At 40.1% G+C, this 24,369-nt stretch overlaps 1 protein-coding gene across 1 annotated transcript in view; it reads right to left on the reverse strand.

Moving 5' to 3' along the window:
- TMEM132D (transmembrane protein 132D) overlaps positions 1-24,369 on the reverse strand; it is an 832,282-nt gene that overhangs the window by 439,452 nt on the left and 368,461 nt on the right. The window contains exon 3 of the mRNA XM_025402435.1: positions 20,014-20,160. Coding sequence (XP_025258220.1) covers positions 20,014-20,160 — 147 coding nt within the window. The remainder of the gene's footprint in view (positions 1-20,013; positions 20,161-24,369) is intronic.

Here is a 24,369-nt window from a genome sequence, read left to right on the forward strand (position 1 = left end):
TATCTCACTATAGTTTTGATTTGCATTTCTCTGATGATCAATGATGTTGAGCACCTTTTCATAGGCCTGTTAGCCATTTGTATGACTTCTCTTGAGAAATGTCTATTCAGGTCTTTTGCCTATTTTTAAATCAGATTATTAGATTTTTTTCCCTATAGAGTTGTTAGAGTTCCTTATATATTCTGGTTATTAATGCTTTGTCAGATGGGTGGTTTGTAAATATTTTCTCCCATTATGTGACTTGTCTCTTCACTTTGTTGATTGTATCCTTTGCTGTGCAGACTTTTAACTTGATGTGATCCTATCTGTCCGTGTTTGCTTTGGCGTGTGTGCTTGTGGGTTAGTACCTATGAAATCTTTGACCAGATCAATGTCCTGGAGAGTTTCCCTGATGTCTTCTTGTAGTAGTTTCATAGTTTGAGGTCTCAGATTTAAGTCTTTAGTCTATTTTGATTTGATTTTTGCATATGGCAAGAGATACGGGTCTAGTTTCATTCTTCTGCACATGGATAATCAGTTTTCCAAATCCATGTAAAACTGTTTAAGAAATAGTCTTCTCCCCATAGTTGTATTCTAGTATCTAATAATTATTTTTTTCAGTTTCTCTCAGCACAATTTATTGAAGAGACTGTCCTTTCCCTAATGTATGTTCTTGACACCACTGTCAAAAATGAGTTCACTGTTGGTATGTGGATTTACTTCTGGGTTCTCTATTCTGTTCCATTGGTCTGTGTCTCTGTTTTAATGCCAGTACCATGCTGTTTTAGTTACTATAGCTCAGTAGTATAATTTGAAGTCAAGTAATGTGATTCCTCCAGTTTTGTTCTTTTTGCTTAGGATAGCTTTGGTTATTCTAGGTCTTTTGTAATTCCACATAAATAGTGCACCCATTTTAAGCATATAGTTGGTTGAACTTTGATAAATGTATATAGTCATATAAACACATCATAATCATGATATAAAATATAGCCACCAACTCATCAATTTCTTTTGTGCACCTGTTAATTCAATTCCCTTCTCTTCTCTGGTCTCAGTAATCCCTAACCTGCCTTCTGTCACTATTGATTGGACTTGCCTTCTATAGAATTTCACATAAATGGAACAGTACAGTATATAATCATTTGTGTCTGGCTTCTTTCAGTCAGTCAAAATTTTTTTTGCAATGCATCTATGTTATGTGTACCAGTGTGTCATTCCTTTTTATCTTTGAGTCTTATTCCATTTATGGATATATAGAAATTTGTTCATCAATTCACCTGATGTTGGACACTTGGGTTATTGTGAAACAACTACTATGAATTTGCAAGTATAAGGCTTTGTCAGTCTTTTAAAATTTAGCCATTGTAGTGGATGTGTGATGGTAACTCATGGTAGTTTAAATTTGTATTTCTTTCATAGCCAAAGGTGCTGGGAGTCTTTTCATGTGCTTATTTAACATCTGTATATCTACTTTTGTGAAATCTGTTCAAATATGTTACCCATTTTTTAACTGGGTCATTTGTCTTCTATTCTGGATATGAGTCCTTTGTCAGCATTATGATTTGCAAATATTTCCTCCTGGGCTGCAAAATCAGTTTTAATATGGAAAACAATAATATTCTGTGCTTTATATATTGTTTTCACTTTTATTACCTCATTTTATCCTTAGAAAAATCTTGCCAAGGAGGGAGAAGACGTTTTATACCTTAATGTTTCAGATGAGGAAAATAAGACTCAGAAGAAAGTTGCCCATTTAATGTCACACAGCTGTTAAATAATAAATATGGGATGACTAGCTGCATTTACAGTGTGTTTAACTACCCAGAATTCATCCACTTGCATGTAAACTTTATGAAATGTAGGCATTTTTCTTCTTTTGTTGTTGTTTTATCCTGAAGCATCTGCAGTGCTTAGAACTGTGCCTGAAAAATGGTAGCTACTCAAATAATTCCTGATTCAACTCCTCTTTTCCTAATAAGACCATGGTCTGACAGATAGAAAGCTGCCTCTCACCCCACTACTTTCTGAGTTTCAGTGGCTCTGACCCTATTCCTGTGTCTTCAGCATGCACCTAAATTGCAGCAACAGGACTGGCCCAGGGAGAGGCACATGGCAAAGGCTGGTATCATACAAGTAAATCTCAAGATTTCTGGAGGAACTACTGGAGAGAGACTTTGTAGTATCTTTTCTACTGAACTAAAAAATGGGACAGTTTGATGTCAGAACTGTTGTATTCCATTTATCATCAAAAGAGGTGAGCCCTTCTGAGAATTATAGCCAGCACAGAGACAAACCAGATGACAGAGAGACACTGAACATTGGTGACATCTTCTAAGCCATAAACCAAGCAACACTGTGGTGTAACAAAACAACATAAATATTTATTAGCTATACAGTTTCTGAGGGTCAAGAACTTGGGAGCAGCTTAGCTGGGTTGTTTTAGCTCAGGGGTTACCATCTGAAGTTGGCCAGGACTGTGATCGACTAGGGGCTAGGTGCTTTGTTTCCAAGGAGGCTCACTCATGTTTCTGGTCAGTTTGTGCTGACCATAGCAGGAGTCCTCAGTCCATCCCCACGTGGGCCTCTCTACTGGCTACCTGCATGTCCACATGTCATGGCAGCTGCCTAGCTTGTCCAGAGTGAGTGCCTCAAGAAAGAGCAAAGCAGAAGTAGAAATGTAGTTTAGGACCTAGCTTCAGAAGGCACACGCCGTCATTCTGCTACGAGTTCATTAGAGGCAAGTTACTACATCTAACCTGCATTCAAAAGGAGGGTTATTGGACTCCACCTTCTGAAGGCAGGAGTGTCAAAGAATTTCTAGACGTGTTTTGAAACCACCACACCAGCCATACTCGAAGGTCAGTGTCTTAGTCCATTTTGTGTTGCTAGAAAAAAGTATCTGAGGCTGGGTAACTAATAGAGAAAAGCAGCTTATTTATCCCACAGTTTTGTAGGCTGAGAAGCTCAAGGGCATGGCCCTGGCTTCTGGTGAGGGTTTTGATGCTGCATCACAACACAATAGAGAAGGTCAACAAGGGCGCATACATGTGTGAAGAGGAGAAAACTTGACAGGCTTTGTAACGACCTACTCTTAAGAGAACTTAACCACTCCCTCAAGAACCAATTCAGTCTTTTGAGGGTGAGAACACACTACCATGAGCATAGCACTCAGCCATTGATGAGGGATCTGACCCCATAACCCAAACATCACCCACTAGACTCCATCTCCCAACACTGCCATAATGGGGACCAGATTTTAACATGAATTTTGGTGGGGGCAAACAAATCCTATCCAACTGCAGTAGTCTACTTCAAGACTTTTTGTTTCATGCGCCCATAATTCTATCACCACCACCACCACGATCATCTGCATTAAATCTTTTTCTTTGTTTCTTCTTTTTTCTCCCTTGAATAAAGTAGTTGGAGCTGGATTTTCTGTCTCTTTCAATAGACAGATTCTTAACTGATATAGAAATCAAAAATATATCTTCTCACTCTAACTGTAGTGTTCCTACTGATAAACCACAGCTGACAAATTATGGTCTGAGTTTTGACATTGAAGGGCTAGATTTTTATGTTGTGCGTAGAGCCCAGGGAATTCTTAGAACATCAATAGTATGTACACCCATCTCTGATCATGCTGACCTCGATGAATTGAAATGATTTATCTGTGCATTGGAGCTGAATGAACACGCAGGACTGTTCGTTCATCCCCAACATTCATCTTTGCATCCTTAGGGCCTAACAAAGTACGTGGTGTAAATTAGATGCCTAATATACATTTGCTGAACAGGAGAGAACGGATGCAATTTCACTGCGTGAAATGATCATTGATGTTGAAGATGGTTAGAATGTTGCTTTTATGATCCATTCTCTTGATAGCTATGATTTGTCTGAAGCTGAAGCCCTCAGGAAGGAATGCAACACCCTCCAACCCCCTGAAATTGCAGCACTGTTCCTATGGGAAAATAGAGTCCAGTGTAAGACAATATGCTCCATGATTAGTGATGTTCCAGAATGCCTGGTGATGGAAAACAAGGACTGCCTATAATAGAATTGCTCTTTAGTCATTCAGAGAGACTCATTTAATCAAAGCCTGCTAGCATAAATGGCTGCTTTACAGCATGAGGCCCTTCTGGAAGCACATTAACTCTTGCATCTCCCCAGAGCCCCAGTTCAGCACATTTTCAATCAATATTTGCTCTGTAAGCACCACGTATACAGGACTACCCACTTTATTTTACTTATCTCTTAATCTAGATGCCCACTGACTTTCCCAGAAGAAACCAGGCAACCACATACTTAATGCTCCCCAGAAATCGGAATGCTGTGTCTTATTGCTGTCAGTACACTGGTTTTCAGCCCTGCACGATTTTTTGAACTAATTTCAGAAAAGATATTTTATACATACACCTTTCCCCACCTAATAGTTACAAATAAAATGAATATGAATAGATAAATGAATGAACAAATAAATTTAGAGCACTACCAATGTGATTGAAAGTTGACATTTCAAACCCTTCTGGCTTTATAAAATCTTAGCGTGCCTTCTATTACTGGATGTGGCCATGATCCTAGGGCCCAGAACGTAATTCCCCAAAATACGGAACTTTGGTGATGAGAATACCACAGAAGCAGAAGCAGAAGCAAGAACGCCACTATGACCTCCTCCTGCCATTCTCCCCTGAGCCATGGTCATAAAGGAATTATCTGACTACCTCTCCAAAGAGAAGGTTGTAACACCCTCATTCCAGAGAGGTCCTGCCCTATATCTGAAGGCCAGGGAGAATCTAAACAAATAGCCTTGCTATATCCCAAACCTCGTTCCAGTTTATTACCAATGGACCATACCCCTTTCTGTCCAATCACCCTGTCCAATAGACATAACTGTCCATTCTTCATTGAACCTATGCATAAAACCACAGTTTTCTTTTGATTTTTATTTTTGAAGGCTCCCGTGTCATATAAAACCTTGGTTAAATAAATTCGTTATGCTTTTCTCTTGTTAATCTGTCTTTTGTTATGGGGTGTCAGCCATGCACCATGCAGAAAGTGAGGAAAAGATATTCCTTTCTCTCCCCTGCAATGACATTGACAATGAGACAAGAACCACGCAAGGTGCTTTTCATGCATTCACTTCTTCCATCCTCAGGACTGCTTGATGTATCATCATTACATCCATTCCATGTGTGTGGACATCAAGAGGCTACACATTCTAGACAATTGCACAGCTGATCGGCAGTAGGGAGTGGACTTGGACTCAGACCCTGTGAACCCACATTAACATTCACTTAATCATTTTGCTTTCCTCACTCCAGGGGATCTGACCCAAGTCCAAAAGTCTGTTAAGTGCAACATCTGACTGAGGGATCCAGCTCTGAACCTGCCTCCCCAGTGTTTGAAACCGAGTTCTACCATGTATTAGTCTGTTTTCACACTGCTGATAAAGACATACCCAAGACTGGGTAATTTACAAAGAAAAAGAGGTTTAACGGACTCACAGTTCCACGTGGCTGGGGAGGCCTCACAATCACAGCAGAAGGTGAAAGGCACATCTTACATGGTGGCAGACAAGAGAGAAAATGAGAGCCAAGTGAAAGGGGTTCCCCTTATAAAACTATCAGATCTCATTAGACTTATTCACTACCATGAGAACAGTATGGGGGAAACTGCCCCCATGATTCCATTATCTCCCACTGGGTCCCTCCCACAACATGTAGGAATTATGGGAGCTACAATTCAGGATGAGATTTGAATTGCCAAACCATAACACACCATCACTGCAGAACTGAACTAAGGAGATGTACTAGCTTCCGATGGCTGCTGTAACAAATGACCACAAATACAGAGGCTTAACATAATGCAGATTGACTCCCTTACAGCTCTGGAGGTCAGAAGCCTGAAATCAAGGTGTTGGCCAGGCTGGTTCTTTCTGGAGGCTTCAGGGGAGAATCCATTGCCTTGCTTTTTTCAGCTTTTAGAGGCTTCCACATTCCTGGGCTCCTGGCCCCTTCTTCAAATCCATCAAACCTCCATTTCCATTACCACATCTCCTACTTCTGACACCAAATCTCCCTCTGCCTTTCTCTCCTCTGTAATTACACGGGACCCATCAGATTAGTCTCATCTGAAGGTCCTCAACTTAATCACATCTTCAAAGACTGTTACCATGTAAGCTATATATTCACAGGCTATAGATTCCAGACACAGGCATGTTTGGGGTGAGGGTGGGAGTGGGAATGGGAAGTATTATTCAGCCCACTACAGAAAGTAATGTAAGTTACCTAAATTTTGCTGGGCCTCAGCTTCAAGATCCATCAAATGGCGATGAGATTTTTTTTGCCTACCCTTAGCATTAGAAGAATCAAGTTGGTTAAATTGAAATAAGCTCTAGGTAAAACCGTTTGAAGAAGCTGGTACATATTTATCTATTAACCAATGTGAGGTATTAGTACTCAGATTACTGATTCAAAAGGTCTAAAGGTAGATATAACACTTTAATGAAAAGGGTTGAGTTGGAGGGTCTGAGCATGTCTATAATCAAAGGGGGTGAGGGAGATAGAGAAGCCAGGGCCATTCAGTGGGGAAAACATTAGCCACCTGCTATTCCTATGGTTCTCTGGGATGGCAACTGCTGACTCCTGAGTGGGGTGGACCCACGGGAGCATCTTTAAGAGTGTCAAGCTGTTTCATTGCCTGATGCTAAAATAGCACTGGACGATAAATACTAAATGAAATTTTCCTTCCCCATGCAAAATTCAATCCACATCTTCTCATAAATCCTGCCTGAGGCTTCTGATACAATCTCTTAGGCTCATAACCCCATCTCAAGGTCATTCTGAAATTAGTTTGGAGGTAGTTTTCTATGTGGCAGGCACGGTTGAATAAGGAACAAGGAGAAATTAAGCTTGGCTTCTTTCTGATGATATTTATGCTGTAAAAGAAAATCCGACTTCTAATACATCCACCGCCTTGGAACTTGTCGATGTCCTTAGTTTCTTTGTATTATTTTAATATATAGCCTAAGATTATTGTACAATAGAATCGATTCATTCTAATTTACCTGGCAAAAAGATAGTCACTTAAATGCCAACACAAAAATGTATTGATGAATATAACTACAAGATCATCACAAGGCAGTAACTTTCAAAGAAAGTTTTTTTTTTTTTTACCCTAAGGAGGATAAACAATTTCATTTTCGAATACCTTGACAGTTCCCTTCATGTCAACCTCAATTTCACACTTGAAGGAAATGCATAATTTTTCTATTGCGAGTTTATAAGAACAATAGAAGAATCAAAACCCCAGCATATATTTTTCTAATTAATAAAACTAAGGCGTGTTTATTGCAGAAGATTTGGCAAGTGTCAACAAATGAAAGAATGAGACTCTAAGATCATGAGAACATACACTTGCTATTTTGTTTGCCATTGGTGTTATACAGTACAGTGCCTAGCACCCGGTAGCTTCTCAACATTTTATGGTTTGAATTCAGGAGGAAATAAATATCAATCATAATTTCACTGTTATTAAAGTTGTGTTATATTTCACTTTTAGCCTGTTGACTATATTGTGTGTGTGTGTATATATGTGTATATATGTGTGTGTATATATATGTATATATGTGTATAAATATGTACATATACATTTGGTTATTAACAAAATCAGGTTGCTACTCTATACATTTTATTTCATGCCTTTTTTTAACATATCAGTAAATTGAGAGCGTTTCCTCATGCCAATAAATCTTTTAAAACACCATTATCAGCTCTGTTACATTTTGCTCTGTGAAATGCTATAGTTATTTAATCACTTCTGTATTCCTAGCACTTAAGGATTCTAATTTTCTTCTATTATCTGTAACAATGTGAACACCGTGCTTAGGTATAACACTCCTGATTATTAAGATAAACCCTAAAATGTAGAAACAAAGGTTATTAAAAATTTTAATGAACGTTGGCACACACTGACATATTGCTTTTCTATATAGGAAGTTCTTTGAAGCTTTTCTGTTGGTTACAATTCCATTCATGTGAAGTTTTAATAGAATACACATTCCCAGTTACAGCCCAAGGAGGTGTAGGCTTTTATATGCTAAAGATACTTTTTCCCTTTAATTATGTCTCATTGCATTTTAAGAAATCTGAGCTCCTTTAAAGGAAGGGGTTATTAGTCTGGTGTGAATGGATTTAGAATTCAGGGTTCTATGAACTTGGCTGGGAAAAAAAAACAGCCCTTTATTTTTTCTACCCTGGAACTGAAAATTAGCACATCCTTCAATGTTGAACCTCGGTGACTACCAGAGTAGCTGTGACTTTTCACCAAAAGGAGCCGCAGCGATCTTCATAGTCTATTGGATTTGTAAAAGATACTTCAAAATGTGCCCTGCCCTGAACACTTACTTGAAATCACAGTAGTTACTACAGGTGCTGCTAGGCTTTGTTTTCAGAGTTTTATTAAGGAAGCTCATAAAATACCTTATCACAATTTAGAAAATGTTTTGAAAGCCGCATTTCAATATAGCTGCATTCCTCAGGATTCCTGTGAATTTCATTTTAGGGAATTAAAAACATTATTCTGAGGATAGATTCATAAATGTCACAGAATTGTCAAAGCAATCTATGACACCAAAAACAGATAAGAACACTGTGTTTTTTTTAAAATTTGAGATGGATTCTTACTCTGTGGCCCAGGCTGGAGAGCAGTGGTGCAAACTCGGCTCTCTGCAACCTCCGCCTCCTGGGTTCAAGCGATTCTACTGCCTCGGCCTCCTGAGTAGCTGGGATTACAGGTGCCCACCACCATGCCCAGCTACTTTTTGTATTTTTAGTACAGACAGGATTTCACCACGTTGGCCAGGCTGGTCTCCAACTCCTGACTTCAGGTGATCCGCCCGCCTCGGCCTCCCAAAGTTATGGGATTATAGGCGTGAGCCACTGTGCCTGGCCAAGAATGCTTGTTTTAAAGGTATCAAGGAAACAATCAGGAGAAAACATAAATTTCCCATAGAAGACATTTTGCAACTTATAAAGGCCTCTAGGAATATGATGTATGTGCACATATATGTATAGATAGATAAGTGTTTTGTACAGTACCGTTTTTGTTAGTGTGGGGCATCTGTCACCATAGGTGTGCAAGACAGTGTTCGGTGGGGCCTAACTTGATTTTTGGTGGGTGTTTAAGCAGAATAGACATTAAATAATCTTAGGGCCTCCCAACCCCCTACTCTCTTTCCAGCTGTGGGTTTAGTTGGAGAGAACAACAATACATAGTGAAATGCTTAATACCATGACATCTTGCTTTCAATCCTTTGATTCTCTTAAGGAGAAAGGCATACTCTGGGGTGCATATGTCTCTAATCCTTCTGTAAGACCTGCCAACTATCTGTTCTAACACAGAAGAAAAAAACCCCGAAACTGGCTGCAAACAATAGTCTCCACGTGGAAATCATTAGTAGTGACTCCTTTCATTATTTGATTTTCACAATTAACTTCTAAATCCAAATTATCCTAGTTTTTCCATTTTTTATAACTTCCCTTTGGAATAAATTTACTTGAATTCAAAAGTAAAAGGAGTTAAAGGAGCATGTAAGTGACCTTGCAGGTTTGACGTAGACACGACAAATACTGTGGAAATATTGTTATTGTCAGAGTTTCAGGAAACCTGGACCAAGCTTCACCATTTTTATTCCCTAAGCCCTCCATCTTTTTAATGATTTCAGGTAAAAGAATGATCAAGGCATGCCACGATTAAGCTGTATATGTTGAGATCAATGCTGTGTTTTGATATTAAAAACCAAATTCAATCACCCCCTCTCATCAGCGCTTTCAGGCACCCACGTGTTCTCATTTCTTTTCTTTCTTTTTTTTTTTTTTGAGACAGAGTCTTGCTCTGTCGCCCAGGGTGGAGTGCAGTGGCTGGATCTCAGCTCACTGCGAGCTCCGCCTCCCGGGTTCACGCCATTCTCCTGCCTCAGCCTCCCGAGTAGCTGGGACTATAGGCGCCCGCCACCTCGCCTGGCTAGTTTTTTGTATTTTTTAGTAGAGACGGGGTTTCGCCGTGATAGCCAAGATGGTCTCGATCTCCTGACCTCGTGATCCGCCTGTCTTGGCCTCCCAAAGTGCTGGGATTACAGGCGTGAGCCACTGCGTCCAGCTTCGCACAGGTTTTCTGCCTGTAGACCTGCTATAATAAGGACCTACAGACCAAACAAAATGTTGCTGTCATCCATGTTACACTTGCCTCCAGGAGTGAGTAATCAAAACCACATTTAGCAGACTTCGGGAGTTATCCAAGAACAATGCTGAGTAATTATAGACAGAAACACCCAGTGACTGAAATTGATATTGACCAAACTGAGGAGATACTTTCTTATATTTACAGAGTCCCAGTTGATGTCTCTTGGAGACTCTGGATTTGATCCTGATACAATTACGTCACATGTTGGTATTCCGTCCACAAGACAGAAACCCATTTTACTCTGGAGGATTTTCAAATTCAGGTTATAGGAAAGGGGTCACTGGTCTTGTGATATGAGTTGAATTTACCCCCAGCATCTCTATTCTATAGTAGAAAAACTGGATCTATCTTTAAGACAAAAGATTAAGTATCTAGAACTACCTGCATTTATTAATTGGAATCATTTGTTTAAAGAAATAAACCTCTTCAAAATAGCAAGGTGAAATAGCTTTTAATGCTACCCCTGATTAGAATGGCTGGTGAACGGATCATTTATTTCTTCTACTGCTGATCACAGAGCTTTTAAATGGAAGTTAAGTGTTCCTTTTAGAAAAAGTTCTAAAAGGAAAAGAGCAAGTTTATGTAGAAAATAAAAGAGCAGTTGAGAAAGAATTAAGGTCACCAGGTAGTTCGTAACTTAGTGGGTCCCATTGAGAAGCTGAAAATCTATTAATTTAAAGTGCAATCTAGAAATTGAATATCAATGGAATCATAAACATGCTCTCTTGTGTCTGGCTTCCTTCAGCATCACACTTCAGGGCTTATCTACATTTTCTCAGTGCTTCTGTAGCTTGTTCTTTTTCATTGCTGAGTAGTATTCTGCTGCTTAGATGTATCACAGTTATTTATCTCTCACCAGCTGGCAGACATTTGGGTTATTCACAGTTTGGGCTATTGTGGAAACAGCAAAATTATACACAGAAGAGACCACTTACTGCCTAGAATTGAGAGAGAAATAAAAACTTCATGCAAATGAGTAAAAGCTGATTTTTTTTTTCTGGTGATGGAAAACTGGGTTGCAGTGATGGCTGAACAACCAAAGACATCTTCTAAAACTCATTTAACTGTGTGCCTAAAATAGGTCAATTTGACAGTATGTAATTTATAACACAAGAGCTTTAAAAAGGTTCTAAGTAGGAATATAAAGTCATATGCCCATATTGCCAGTTTCTCTAACTGGTGTCACAGTTAGTCACCAGGGTTCAAGGACTAAGAAGTCACCACAGAAAGTTCTTACACTGATTGACACACATCATGGCAAGTGAAAGCTGTCAGAAGAAAGTTGCTTTACCAAACCATATATATTAATACTTAAAAAATAAGACATCCTGTCCATGAGAAACAACAATTAGAATGAGATTTTTAGGACATAAGAAACAAGATGATACTTTGTATCAGTTGGACTATAAATAAAGCTTCTTCAGATGGATCCTATAATTTTTCTTTCATTGCTTTTTTTAATGTTCCATGAAATACTATCATCTTTCTAAACTGTTCCCCAGGCCTTCAAGCCACAGATCATCCAAACACAGCATTTGTTCCACCAAGCTAAGCACACCAGGGGAATCTGGAGGTTTCGGCAAGTTTGATCAAATCCTCATGGTAAAGGGTTGTCACAGAGCGTGAAGGGACAGACCTGAGACCCTGTGGCCCACACAGTTAAGTGATCAAAGGAAGTGGCTGTCGCAAAGAACACTCCCTCGTCATCAAAAACATCCAAGGCTATTTTGGAGAGATGCAGAAATCTATTCACTTATTGACAATGAACACCCATCAGAAACAGTGACTGCAAATGTTCATGATCCTTAACAAATAAAAAAATACTTTTGGATTTTACAGTGTGTGTATATATGCTACTAATACATATATAAGTATAGATATGGGTATGGATAAGATAGATATAAATATGGATCTATAGACAAAACTATATAGATTAGATATATATGTAGATATAGATTCGGTATATACACATAGATTAGATATAGAAAAATAGCTGTATGTAGACATAGAGACATAGACATTTTCTTCTCTGTAGGACTGCTACTGAAGATATCCTGCTCAGAGAGGACACTAAGGCCTGCACATATGTGCATGCACACGCACACGGACACGCACACAGACACACACACTTATTGAAGGTGCAAGTTCAGACATGTACATGAAGACAGATAGCAGCACACGGTTTTCTACATGGAATGTCGTGTGTCACTTTAGACATTTCTGCCACTGCAGATGTGTTTGGTAGTTCCATTGAAAGGGAGCTTTCTCTTTCCTCGAAGCAACATCTAGTGGCCTTCACAGGACTCCGAAATCACAAAGCGACAGCAACCAAACATTAGCCATGATCTACAGCCCCGGAGTGCATTGATGAAGCATTTTGATGAACAGCAGCAAGTGGCATAATGTAATTATTGTTGCTATTAGGTTATTATTTATGCCACATGCATGACTCTTGTAGCTATAGCAAGAGAAGCAGTCGGTATTTTAGTATTATGGCACTCCGGAGATCCTAACAAAAAGCCACGGCAGCTTCCACTAGCAAAGACGCTCGGCGGTAACTCAGCGCCATTACCCACGGAAAGTGGATGTTCAATAATTTAATTCTAAATTTGGTGCTCTACTTGGAAACAGAAGATATTAAATACCAGGTATATGGATATAATAAAAGCAAAGCAATACAAGGGTAAATTGAGGCAAACCTCACCCTCCCTCGTGCTACTGTATAATGAGATTGAACGAGTGTCAGGAAATGTTGAGTGAGTCAGCCTGAAGTCTGATTTCACAGAGAACGGGGTTCATCATTCCGCCTGACTGCCAGGCCATATGCTTGAATTACTGCTGCCTCCTGGCTTCGTTTAAATGTTTTTTCAGGGAGGCAAATGTAGATAAGCTTACATTTACTGGGGCAAAACTCAGTGCTATCTTAGGAAGATTCTAAAGCTCTGTTTCCCACGATGTCTGGAAAATATCTTTGCGTACTTCACCTGAACGTGCATTTCTCACACATTGACTTTTCAAGAAACAGTCATGTCCTTGACCCATCTATACCTGTATTAACTCAGTAATTTTCTCTAAAACAACACATTGCTGTGGGGGTTCTCTTCATAATTACATTAGTGGTAACATATTACACATGCTACTATTCAAGATTTTCTCCCCGTCCAACATTACAGTTTCAGGTTAATTTCTTGCTGATATACACAGATCAATGGCATCCCTCATAATTACTGCAAAGATTCTATTACATGAACACAACTTTTTAAAATTCATTCACATCTTGATGGGCATTTAGACTGTTTTTAACTGTCTGCTGTTACCAAACAAAACAAAACAAAACAAAACAAAAACGCTGCAATTACAGCCCTGTGTCCATCTCTCCAGACTGATGGCTAAGTTTTTAGCTAGAGCATATATATCTAGAACACTAATTTCAGGGTCCTATGATTCAGGTTTTAAATCGTATTAGCCAGATACCGACAAATATATCTCTACAGTGGAAGAACCATTTCACAAATCCCCCAGAAGGGTATAGGAGTTCTCTGTTCTCCCGGGAGGCAGAGCTTACAATGAGCCAAGATCCCGCCACTGCACTCCAGCCGGGCGACAAAGCGAGACTCCGTCTCAAAAAAAAAAAAAAAAAAAAAATACAGTTCTCTGTTGTCCCTCATCCTCAGAAAACCATTTTATTATTTTCATTTTCTTTTCTTTTCTTTTTTTTTTTTTGGAGAAAGAGTCTCACTCTGTCACTCTCTTACCCAAGCCGGAGTGCAGTGGCACGATCTTGACTCCCTGCAACCTCCGCCTCCCGGGTTCAAGCGATTCCCCTGCTTCAGCCTCCTGTGTAGCTGGGACTACAGGCACCCACCACCACACCCAACTTTTTTTTTTGTATTTCAGTAGAGATGGGGCTTCGCCATGTTGGCCAGGATGGTCTCGATCTCCTGACTTTGTCATCTGCCCATCTCGGCCTCCCAAAGTGCTGGGACTACAGGTGTGAGCCACGGTGCCCAGCCGAGGTTTTTTTGTTTTGTTTTGTTTTGCTAATATAATTAGTAGAAATGATATCTAAGAGTTCTGAAAACAACATCTTGGTCTGTTGTATCCCTAATGCAGAAGTTATTAAAACAAACTTGAATGGAAATACTTTGGACAGATTCTAAATTTAAACATAATGGGGAAACTTCATTATATTTGATACAGGCTCGGTATACAACTAATGTGATTCATCTTGTACTCTGGGAAATTTACATTTAGACTCTGGAAATAAAAGCTTCCGTCATGGTCTAAGAGGACTTGGGTATGTGTGCTGCATATACTACATGGGTGTTTTAACAATCTAAAAATGATGAAGGGTCTGTTGATTATTTCAAAGTGTGTGCACATGTGTGACTGTATTTGATTCTCACAATAGTCCAGTGAAGGCTGGCATTGTTATCCCAATATTACAGAAGAGGAAGTTGCTTTTCCTCTCTGGTCATCTGCCAGACAGACATCACTGCGATACACAGCATAAAAATGAGAACTAAACATCAGATTTTCTGGATCTCACATTTATGTTCTTCCCACTCTCTCTGCAGAATCATCATTCAGATGGTAATAAATACAACTGTGGTAATCCATAGTCAATAGGGAGGATATAGAAACTATTTAAGGCATCATAAATCACAGTTGCCCATGAAAGGAAAGTCACGCCATTTTGATGACTTCATACCACTGTCTCAGGTTTGCTGATACTCAGATTCTGGGCGTTAGAAGAACTGATTGTTTCAATTAGTGGATGACAGCCTGCTGGAAAATTAACAAGCATTTCTTTAAGTTTCTAACATACACAGAACTGTTCTGGTACAGTGCTAATGTGAGTTTCCCCACCCTATTATATTGTACTGCAAATTTCTAAAGGATCCTACAAAAGTGAAGGAAGTTAGTGAGGTACTATGCTTTTTTCATCATTACTGGAATTCCCATATGTGTATTCTTTATAAATTGATGAAACAGAGGCTGCTGGTTGCCCCACTTCCCCAGGCTGCAGTTCTGTTTTATTTTTTATTTTTATTTTTTTTCTTCCTTGAGACAAAGTCTTGCTCTGTCGCCCAGGCTGGAGTGCAATGGTATGAGTTCAGCTCACCTCAACCTCTGCCTCCCAAGTTCGAGCAATTCTCCTGCCTCAGCCTCCTCAGTAGCTGGGATTATAGGTACACACCACCATGCACAGCTAATTTTTGTATTTTTAGTAGAGATAGGGTTTCACCATATTGGCCAGGCTGGTCTCGAATTCCTGACCTCATGATCCACCCGCCTCGGCCTCCCAAAGTGCTGGGATTACAGGCATGAGCCACCACGCCCAGCCTCTTCTTTCTTTAGAACAGAACACTGATTTTGAACTGGGCACACTGCTGGTAATAAATTATGTTTCCTACTTTCCTTTGAAGTATGGTTTGGTCATGTGATTAAGTTCTTATCCATGAGATGCAAGAGAGAGAAATAGGCTTGAAAAGAGCTTCCAGGAAGGTTGTCTAAAAAGAGTCAACCCAGTTAAGAAGACCTTTTTCTGTCACTTTTCTTTTGCCTGCAAATGACTGACACTCCTGAAGCCATCTCGATCTATGAGGATGTAAACCCTCCATTCACATGGTGTTGAAGAAGGAAAGGGTCCTGAGACCCCACTGATACTGGAGAACTGCCATTCCAGCCGTGGCCAGCCTTAAGCTTCTTTTATGTGAGAAAGAAAAACCTTCTGTCTTGTTGAAGATATTCCTATTTGTTTCCGAAAACAGTCTATTTAAGGCCGGGTGTGGTGGCTCACTCCTGTAATCTCAGCACTTTGGGAGGCCAAGGCAGGTAGATTACTTGGGCTCAGGAGTTTGAGACCAGCCTGGGCAACAGGGCAAAACCCCGTCTCTACTATATAAACAAAAATTAGCCAGGTGTGGTGGTACACGCCTGTAATCCCAGCTACTTGGGTGGCTGAGGCAGGAGAATCGCTTGAACCCAGGAGGCAGAGGCTGCAGTGAGCCAAGATCGCACCACTGCACTCCCACTTGGGCAACAGTGTGAGACCTTGTCTCAGGAAACAAAACAAAACGAAACAAAACATTTGTTTTAAAATGAAATGTTAATTACCAAAAATGTAAAATCAGTATTACAATGAACAAATAGATAATTATGAAAATAGATTAAATTTAGCTATGTATTCTTGCCTATCTATAATGTATCGATCAGCTAAGGATAGAAGCTTTAAAGAGATACTAGCCCTTAAAAGAGATGAACTTCTCTTCAATCAAGTCTTGCTGGAGAACTTAAATAAATGTAAGTTTCGTCATTCAAGTATATTTAACCTCATTTCTACGTTAACACCTAAAATCATTTACATATCAACTGTGGTGAGTTTTGGGAAACACTTATCTATGGAGAGAACTACAAGGAAATGATAATATGTGGCTTTTGTTACATATTTATCTAAGTTAACATAGGAGTAGAGTGAGCAAGATTCTGAAAATGCAAAATGCAATTTGATGGACACAGCATAATTGGTTATCCTGCAGGCAATGCTTAGTCAAAACAGATCTGATAGCTGTGATAGCATTCATAAATTCATATTGTTATGATCACATTCTCAGCAACCTAACTTCTTCAAACAGGGAAGGATGCATTTCAACTTAGATAAGAGATCTTTCCTCACTCCTGGTGAGTTCACCACTAGCACAAAAGTGTCTCCTTAATCCATAAAATTAAACCTGTCACAGTGACTTAACTTCATTAACGCAACTTCTTGATCCATGGCAAATTATTAGCAATACCAAATCTATGACTCTCAAGCTAATTAAGACTGCTTCTTTTGCATTATGATGATCAGATTCTGACTTTTAAGAATAACTGGAAAACATTCAAAGAAGGTAGGAGGAAATTATAAAGCAAAACAGCTTCTGAAGCAAAACCTACTAATATTATTAAAACGTCTACTCTATAATACATTTTCCAATTATCCTTAAGAAAAACACATCTCATCGCAGTCCATCACTATCTGTAATCATGGAGCATGATTTTTCTTTAATTCTCCAAAGGCAGAAAGAAGTAAAATGAACAGTTTTAAAACTAGGATAAAAGTTGAATATAGGAATGAATACATCATATTTTTAAAATCTCTACTTTAGTCGCAGATGTCTTATGAAATAGGTAATACATGCACATAGCAAAAAAAAAAAGAAAAAAATCAAACAGTTCAAATGGTTCACTGTAAAAAATAATTTACATTCAGCCTTTTCCCCCAGCTTCCCAGTTGTCTCCGTAGAAATCGCAGTTGCCAGTCCTTTGTGTAGACTTCTTGGGACATAGTCTGCTCACAAAAGTACCCTTCTCTGGGTTTCCCCAAATGCTGCCTCACTATACATGCAGCTATGCACCTTACCTTTTGAACAAGTATACAGAAAACCACTAAATATGTGTGCATACGGATTTGTATCCTAATATATACTAGAGATATGGTCTAATTCTAGAACAAATTATCAAATTGAACAAATATTTACAGACAGCCCACTGTGTGCCAGACACTACTGCATGGGCTGGAGCATAGCTGGAGAAAGACCTGCTCCCAAAGCTACAAGACTTCCATTCTGGAGCTTCCTCATTAAGCAGAGCCTTCGTAGCTGCTGTGTAAAATCCCTACATCAACACATATGTCTATCCACAAAAACCTGTCAAATGTACATCTATATGCACGCATGCATTTGCATATCTATATCACATATATATGTTCTATATGCTTATATGCTGTATGCATGTACACACATATAACATATTGTGCATGTGTGTATCTGTACGTGTATAAGCTTTTTCCATCATCCAGACCCATAGTATGAGGAAACATATCCTGGCCTCCAGAAGACAAGAAGAAAAAAGATAAAAAAGGAAACAGAAAACTGGCATCAGAATCCACAAAGAGATAAGGAATGGTCTTCATTTAGAATGAAGAATTAGGGCTTTTAAAAGAAGAGCTTTATATTCTATTCAGGGTACTTGTTTCTTAAAGAAGATACTGACACAGATGAAAAAAAAAAAAATGGCAAACACCATGCATTTCTGCATTTGGATGTGCTCTGAATGTGCTGAGATTCTGGAAGCCCCTGGAAATATAAAAAGGCAGCTGACATTTCAATGGGAAGGAGGTACCACTGGGTCACCCATGCTCTCTCTCCGTGTCCAAGATGAACTAAACTATTTGTCAGAAATTAACAATAAAAAGGCATAAATATTTTCTAATGGTTCAACGCCCTCAGCCTCTCGTAGACAAGACTAACTACTGCTTCTACTAATACATAAAAATAGATGGCAAAAGAAATCACAAGAGAAAATAAAAGTTCATTGGTTGAGATTCTTTCCCCTAAATCTATTCTTTTCTTCTGATAAAGAATAAACACATCTATTCATCCACCCTCTCATCCATCCACCTATTCATCCATCCATTTGCCCATCCATCTATCCATTCATCCATCCATCTACCCATCCATCCACCCATGTGTCCATCTATCCCAATTTTTGCTAACCACAAAACACAAAAGAAATCTTTTATTGAGATAGCACCTTATTTCCAAATTATATTACTGGCACAGACGTGTTTCAATGTGTGTATCTGTAAGTTCATCCAGGTCACCAGTTTGGCACACTATCACTACAAAAACATATCACTACATAAATATCTAGGACTGAACTCAAATACAGATTTTCTCTTTTCCCTCTCATTTGCTGTACAAGCAAATCTTCAAGAATAAAAAGGAAAGGCCCAAACGAGAGCTGCTGATAATCCAAATTCCTAAAAACCAACGTTGAGCAAAGAAGCACAGAAAGGAATCCAGATCAAATCATCCCCACATTGGTCTCAAATGCTCCTTGGTAATAAGCCAAAAAAAATCATAATAGTTGTCAGCTCAGATTCATGAGCTCCCTGCTAGAATAAATAATAAAAAATAAGGATATTTTCCAGACACTGAGCTATGAAGTTTAAAAATGCACTCCAGAAATAATGCCTGGCATACCGGAATTCTTCCTTTCGTTATTGTTGAAATTTTCAATAGTATCATGAGCATAAAGCAACATACAGGTGACAAAAATATGTGACCAGACTAGGAAATCCCCTGAGCCACAAATGAGATTTCAGGAAAGTGCAATCAAACAAGAACAACTGAGTTTCAAGCCTCCCTTTGCCCAGCTGTGAATTGATTGTTTCTAATTTGGTGGCTATCAGAGACAGATTCAGGTTTTAATTTCTCCCTAGAGTAATCCACAATTCCCTGCAATTCTACTGCAGATAGTTCACTGTACCATCAGAAAATGCCTGCCCATGGATACAATCACATGCATTATATTTAAATATACACTGCAAACGTGGAATGCACTCATGTGAAGAGAGACGTATAGGCTCTGGTTTCTAACACTTGCAAAATGGGCCGTTTTATGAGACATGCAGAGTTTCAGTTCATCTAATAACATGGACTAGAAAGAGGTCATGTTGAAGAGGAACATGGTTTGTGGGTCAATTCCATCTGCAGGGTACAGTCCTTGCAGGTGACACGGTGCTCTGCCGGGGTGTTAAGTAGGTCCGCTGTGAATAATAGCCCATCTTTCCCAAATGAAGGCTTCCATTCATCTTACCTGGAGGCCCTGATAGAATAGATGACACACACCAAATGCAAACCACAGTGGAAATGGTTGTTAGCAATCCAGGAAAAGAAAAAAAAAAAAAAAAAAATGAGGCCACATTTGCAGCTGATCTGAATATATTGGAGGCCAGCTGGGACTCACCTGTTTTCCGAGCCAGCCGATTTCTTCTGACAAACGATGACAGCTGGTGCATACTTTCCAGTATAATCCGTGCGCTCCCTGACATCCCAAATGGAAGGGCTGCTGGCTCGCACGCCGATGATGTTCACGCCTTTCTTCACCTTTGCCCTGTTGGAGACAGCACGTGTGGGTCTGAGTCAGCTCTGGGGAATCCCCGGGTCATGCTGGTTCTGGGAACACGGGGAGCTTAATTGCTCACCGTTGCCTTGCAGGTGTAAGCTCATGTATACTAGGATTTAAACACAAATTTGCAGTTGCCTTCCAATCCATCTGTCCTAATTTCTTTCAGTTTTTCCTGCCTTTAATAAAGAGCTAGAGATGGTATATGGATAGCCAGCAAACATTAGTTACAGAAAGAAACAGAATATCGTTGCACTAGCTTGTGTCTTTAAATAAAGCCAAAGCCAGACACAAGCACAAAACTACCTGAAACCCCTTAGCCTGGCCAAACTCAATAGAAAAAGGCAACTAAAGTGCAAAAGTAAAGATTGAAATAAGAACACACATTCACTGAATGTCTCCCAGGGCCAGGCACTGATGGACATTTTGTCCCTATTACCTACTCTTCCTAGCAAGGTTCCAAGCCCAAAATGAGGCTGAGGTTCAGATAGGCGAGGGAATGATTCCCTCAAGTGATCCACCTGCCTCAGCCTCCCAAAGTGGGAGCTACTGTGCCCAGCCCTGTTAACTTTTTATAATCTTGTCTTCTTACTGTATGCTTTCCATTCCATATGTTCTTTCCAACTCAAGTTTCTAAAAGAAACACAGAATAATGAAACCCCATCTCGACTAAAAATACAGAAATCATTTGAGGGTGGTGGTGTTCTCCTGTAGTCCTAGCTACTTGGGAGGCTGAGATGGGAGGAGCACTGGAGCCTGGGAGGCGGAGGCTGCAGTGAGCTGAGATTGACCCACAGCACTCCAGCTTGGGTGATAGAGTGAGATCCTGCCTCAAAAGAAAAATAATAATAAATAAAATATAAAATAAAATGCAAACGGTTTGATTTTTATTTACAAGCTAGCCTAGAAGTTTGAAAAAGATAATGTTTCCTGCTGTGTTTTCTCTTAGTCCTTCAGTGGAAAATAGGAAAAGTCCTGAAGCAAAAGTACCAAGGGGAACCTGGAGCACGTTGATGGTACCTGGGCAGAAGAGGACGGTGGGGGCGGCCTACGTGGAGTTCCTCCAGACTCGTAATCACTGTGCCTACACAAACATGCAGACAAGGCAATGGTGCCACAGCCTACACCTCAGAACCCCTCTCTGCCATGCCAGAGGAGAAAGTGAGACCACCTCCTGCTATTAATATTAGGGACAAAAGGTGAGGAGGAGATGACAGTCGTGGGACCAGGGCTTCGAGAAAAAGCAGGACATGTCTGTCCCTAACACCGAAAACACTATTTCCCATGGAAACAGTTTTAAAATGTAGTGTGCAGGAAAGACCTGAGGCCGCAGGCTTGAGACAGACCTCCTTAGGAAAGCCTGCTTGCAAGCGTGGCTGGGAACTTGGATCTGGGGAGAGTTCCCTCCCTTTTCATGGTCAGAGGGGCTCACGCTGCCTAGACTGGGCAGACGAGGTGCTTTATGCTGGACATTTTCTTATCTTCTGGGAGCGTAGAATTTTGGTGTGTGCCAGGCAGAGGGTGCCCCCATGAGCAGTCTCCCAGTGAAAACCCCGAACTCCTGGGCTCAGGTGAGCTCCCCCGGCAGTGCTGTCCCAGCTATGTGCTGGACGAATTGGAGGAATTAAGTGCATCCTGCATGACTCCACGGGGAGCGTGAGCCTGGTCTCCTCCCCTGTGCCTTTTCCCCCTGCGGACTGTGCTTTGTGTTCCTTGGCTAATACATCAGAGCAGTGATTCTCACCACATGCTGAGTCCTGTCCGTTCTAGCGACTCGTTGGACCTGGGGGTGGTCTTAGGAACCCCCAGCACATATACTGATTTGGCTAGTCCACAAAGAGAGCAAGAATTGCTTCTGAGGTGTGGCCCTACTGCAAAAGTTAGCATATTTAGAAAACAATCATCACGTATAACATTATTTCTATGGGGGAAAATACATATTTTATGTTTTAAATAATCATTGTGCATGCAAACACTTTGAATGCAGTCGTTTAAAAATTGGGAATTGCATGGAGATGCCAAAAAGCCATCTGACCTTTCTGGATACTCAGGTGAGACACTCAGCGAACAGTTACGATTCCTGCCTTGCAGAAACTCATTTAAATTGTAGGCAACCAAGACGTGGTAGCGAACAAAAGTGCAATCCGCTGTGGACAGCTACTATTATATTAAGATGAATTCTAAAGGCTGTCCCAATTACTCTGCAGTGAAATTTTATTGAATCAACATTGCTTTAAATAAATAGGTCATCAACCTGGCTGTGACAACCTTTTCATTATACAGAAGATACCAGCACATAGGCCTTTTCTGATATATAATGGGCTTATATGTTTTTCTGAAATTTTATTCATAAGTAGGCTATTTGGAATTCAGACGATGTTTCTCCAACGAATCCTTTTCAAGTGCTTAAGAAAGGACACGGTGGCTTGTTTAACCCATGGAGTATCCAGCATTTGTTGCTAATAATTCTACAGTCATGAATGAAGCTATCATTGGTAGCATTATTTCTGCACAAACGTTTTTTCCTAGAATTTTATACAGGACACTGGGAATTGTCTTTCAGAGACACAGAGCATTTTCATAAGAGAAGACACATTTCTAGGGCATGTTTTAGATGTTCGGAATTGGAGAAGGCATACTCACTCAAGAAGTATCCTCGTGTGTGAATATCAAGTAAAATGCATGCAATAAACCGGACAGTCATTCTTCAGAGATGTAGACACGGTATTTACTGAACACAGTGTGTGTTGGGTTAATAATTTTGAAGCACGAATCTCAGAGCTGTCAGTGGCACCATTTGGAACCATTCAAGTAGTTCCTAGAACACATGCCACGGGGCTCCACTGGGTCCGAACCGAATGCTGGTTTCTCCCGTTATGACAACTGAGTTACCTACATTCATTAATGGAAGTTTTATAACCTACTTGTGGTTCAATAAATACAGGTTACACTGACAGCCTCATTACACAGAGATAAACACAGCACTTGATTTCTGAAGATAATTTGCTGTAGATTTATTCTTAATAATATATCTACCATGCTGATGGGGGAAAGCCATAATTTTCCCCATAGTATGCACATGCACTGTGACTGGGTATCAACAAAACCTGCCTGGGGTTAAGGGTATATTGTGTTTTTAAAATATAATAGAACTGCAGGGACTGTGTATATTTTATATACACATATATAAAAATATATATGTAGTGTGTATATACATATATGTATACATAATGTGGAATATGTATATATTATAAACACACACACGCACAGTTTCAAGTACAGCATCCAGGGTTCAGAAATGTGGTGCGCAGTTGTTGTTTTTGCTCCCCCAACCCAATCCCCCCTTTCCTGGGTAGCAGCATCTTGATGTTGCTTATATGACCCACCCCTCTGCCATTGTATACCACCATGGTGGACTTGTAAGTCAAGAGTTTCTCCCTCCAACCCTGGACAAGAGGTGGACACATGACCTAAGCCAGTCCAGCTGAATGATTCTCTCTGGAATATAATCTTGAACAAAGAGACACAGCAAATAAAAAAGGTTGGGGGAAATTCACCCAGCCTTGTGGCTCTGGTACAACTGTCTATTACTTCCTTCTCTCTGGTTTGCAGGAATTAACACAGCTAACATTTCTGAATCTGGTTCTCAGCCTTTCCTTTAGGCATATAGATATTCCCCATCCTCCCATCTAGTCCCTTCTTGTTTAACGTAGCCTGAGTTATTTATGATCATTTCCAATTATATAACAAGGGGAGGCTAAGATTCAGTGACTTCCAGAACAAGGAAGTGTATTTCCTCCTCCTGTGAACATCCATTGCTGGTAACCCAGGTTGTTGGGCGGCTCTATTCCACTCAGTCATTCGGGGATCAAGGCTGAAGGCATCTCTACTGTTTTTAATCTATAACTTCTAAAGTCTCTGTGCTCATGACCATTCCAGCCAAGGGAAAGAGGGAAGAGCAGTAGACCAGAGCCAAGGATTTCCTCTTAAGCGGATGAGGTGGGCATTGCATGCCCAAATTCACTCACCTTCCATTGCAAGGAGCCTAGTCTCATGGCACACAAGGCTGCAAGAGCAGCGAGTGCTGGGAAGTCAGTCTTTACCTGGACAGCCATATCCTCACTGTGGTCCTGTCACTATGGTGGAAAGAGAGATGGGTTTGGGTGGAGGATTTGCATCTCCCTCCACCACAACCAC

Source organism: Theropithecus gelada, chromosome 11, assembly GCF_003255815.1.
Source record: "Theropithecus gelada isolate Dixy chromosome 11, Tgel_1.0, whole genome shotgun sequence".
Taxonomy (NCBI): Eukaryota; Metazoa; Chordata; class Mammalia; order Primates; family Cercopithecidae; genus Theropithecus; species Theropithecus gelada.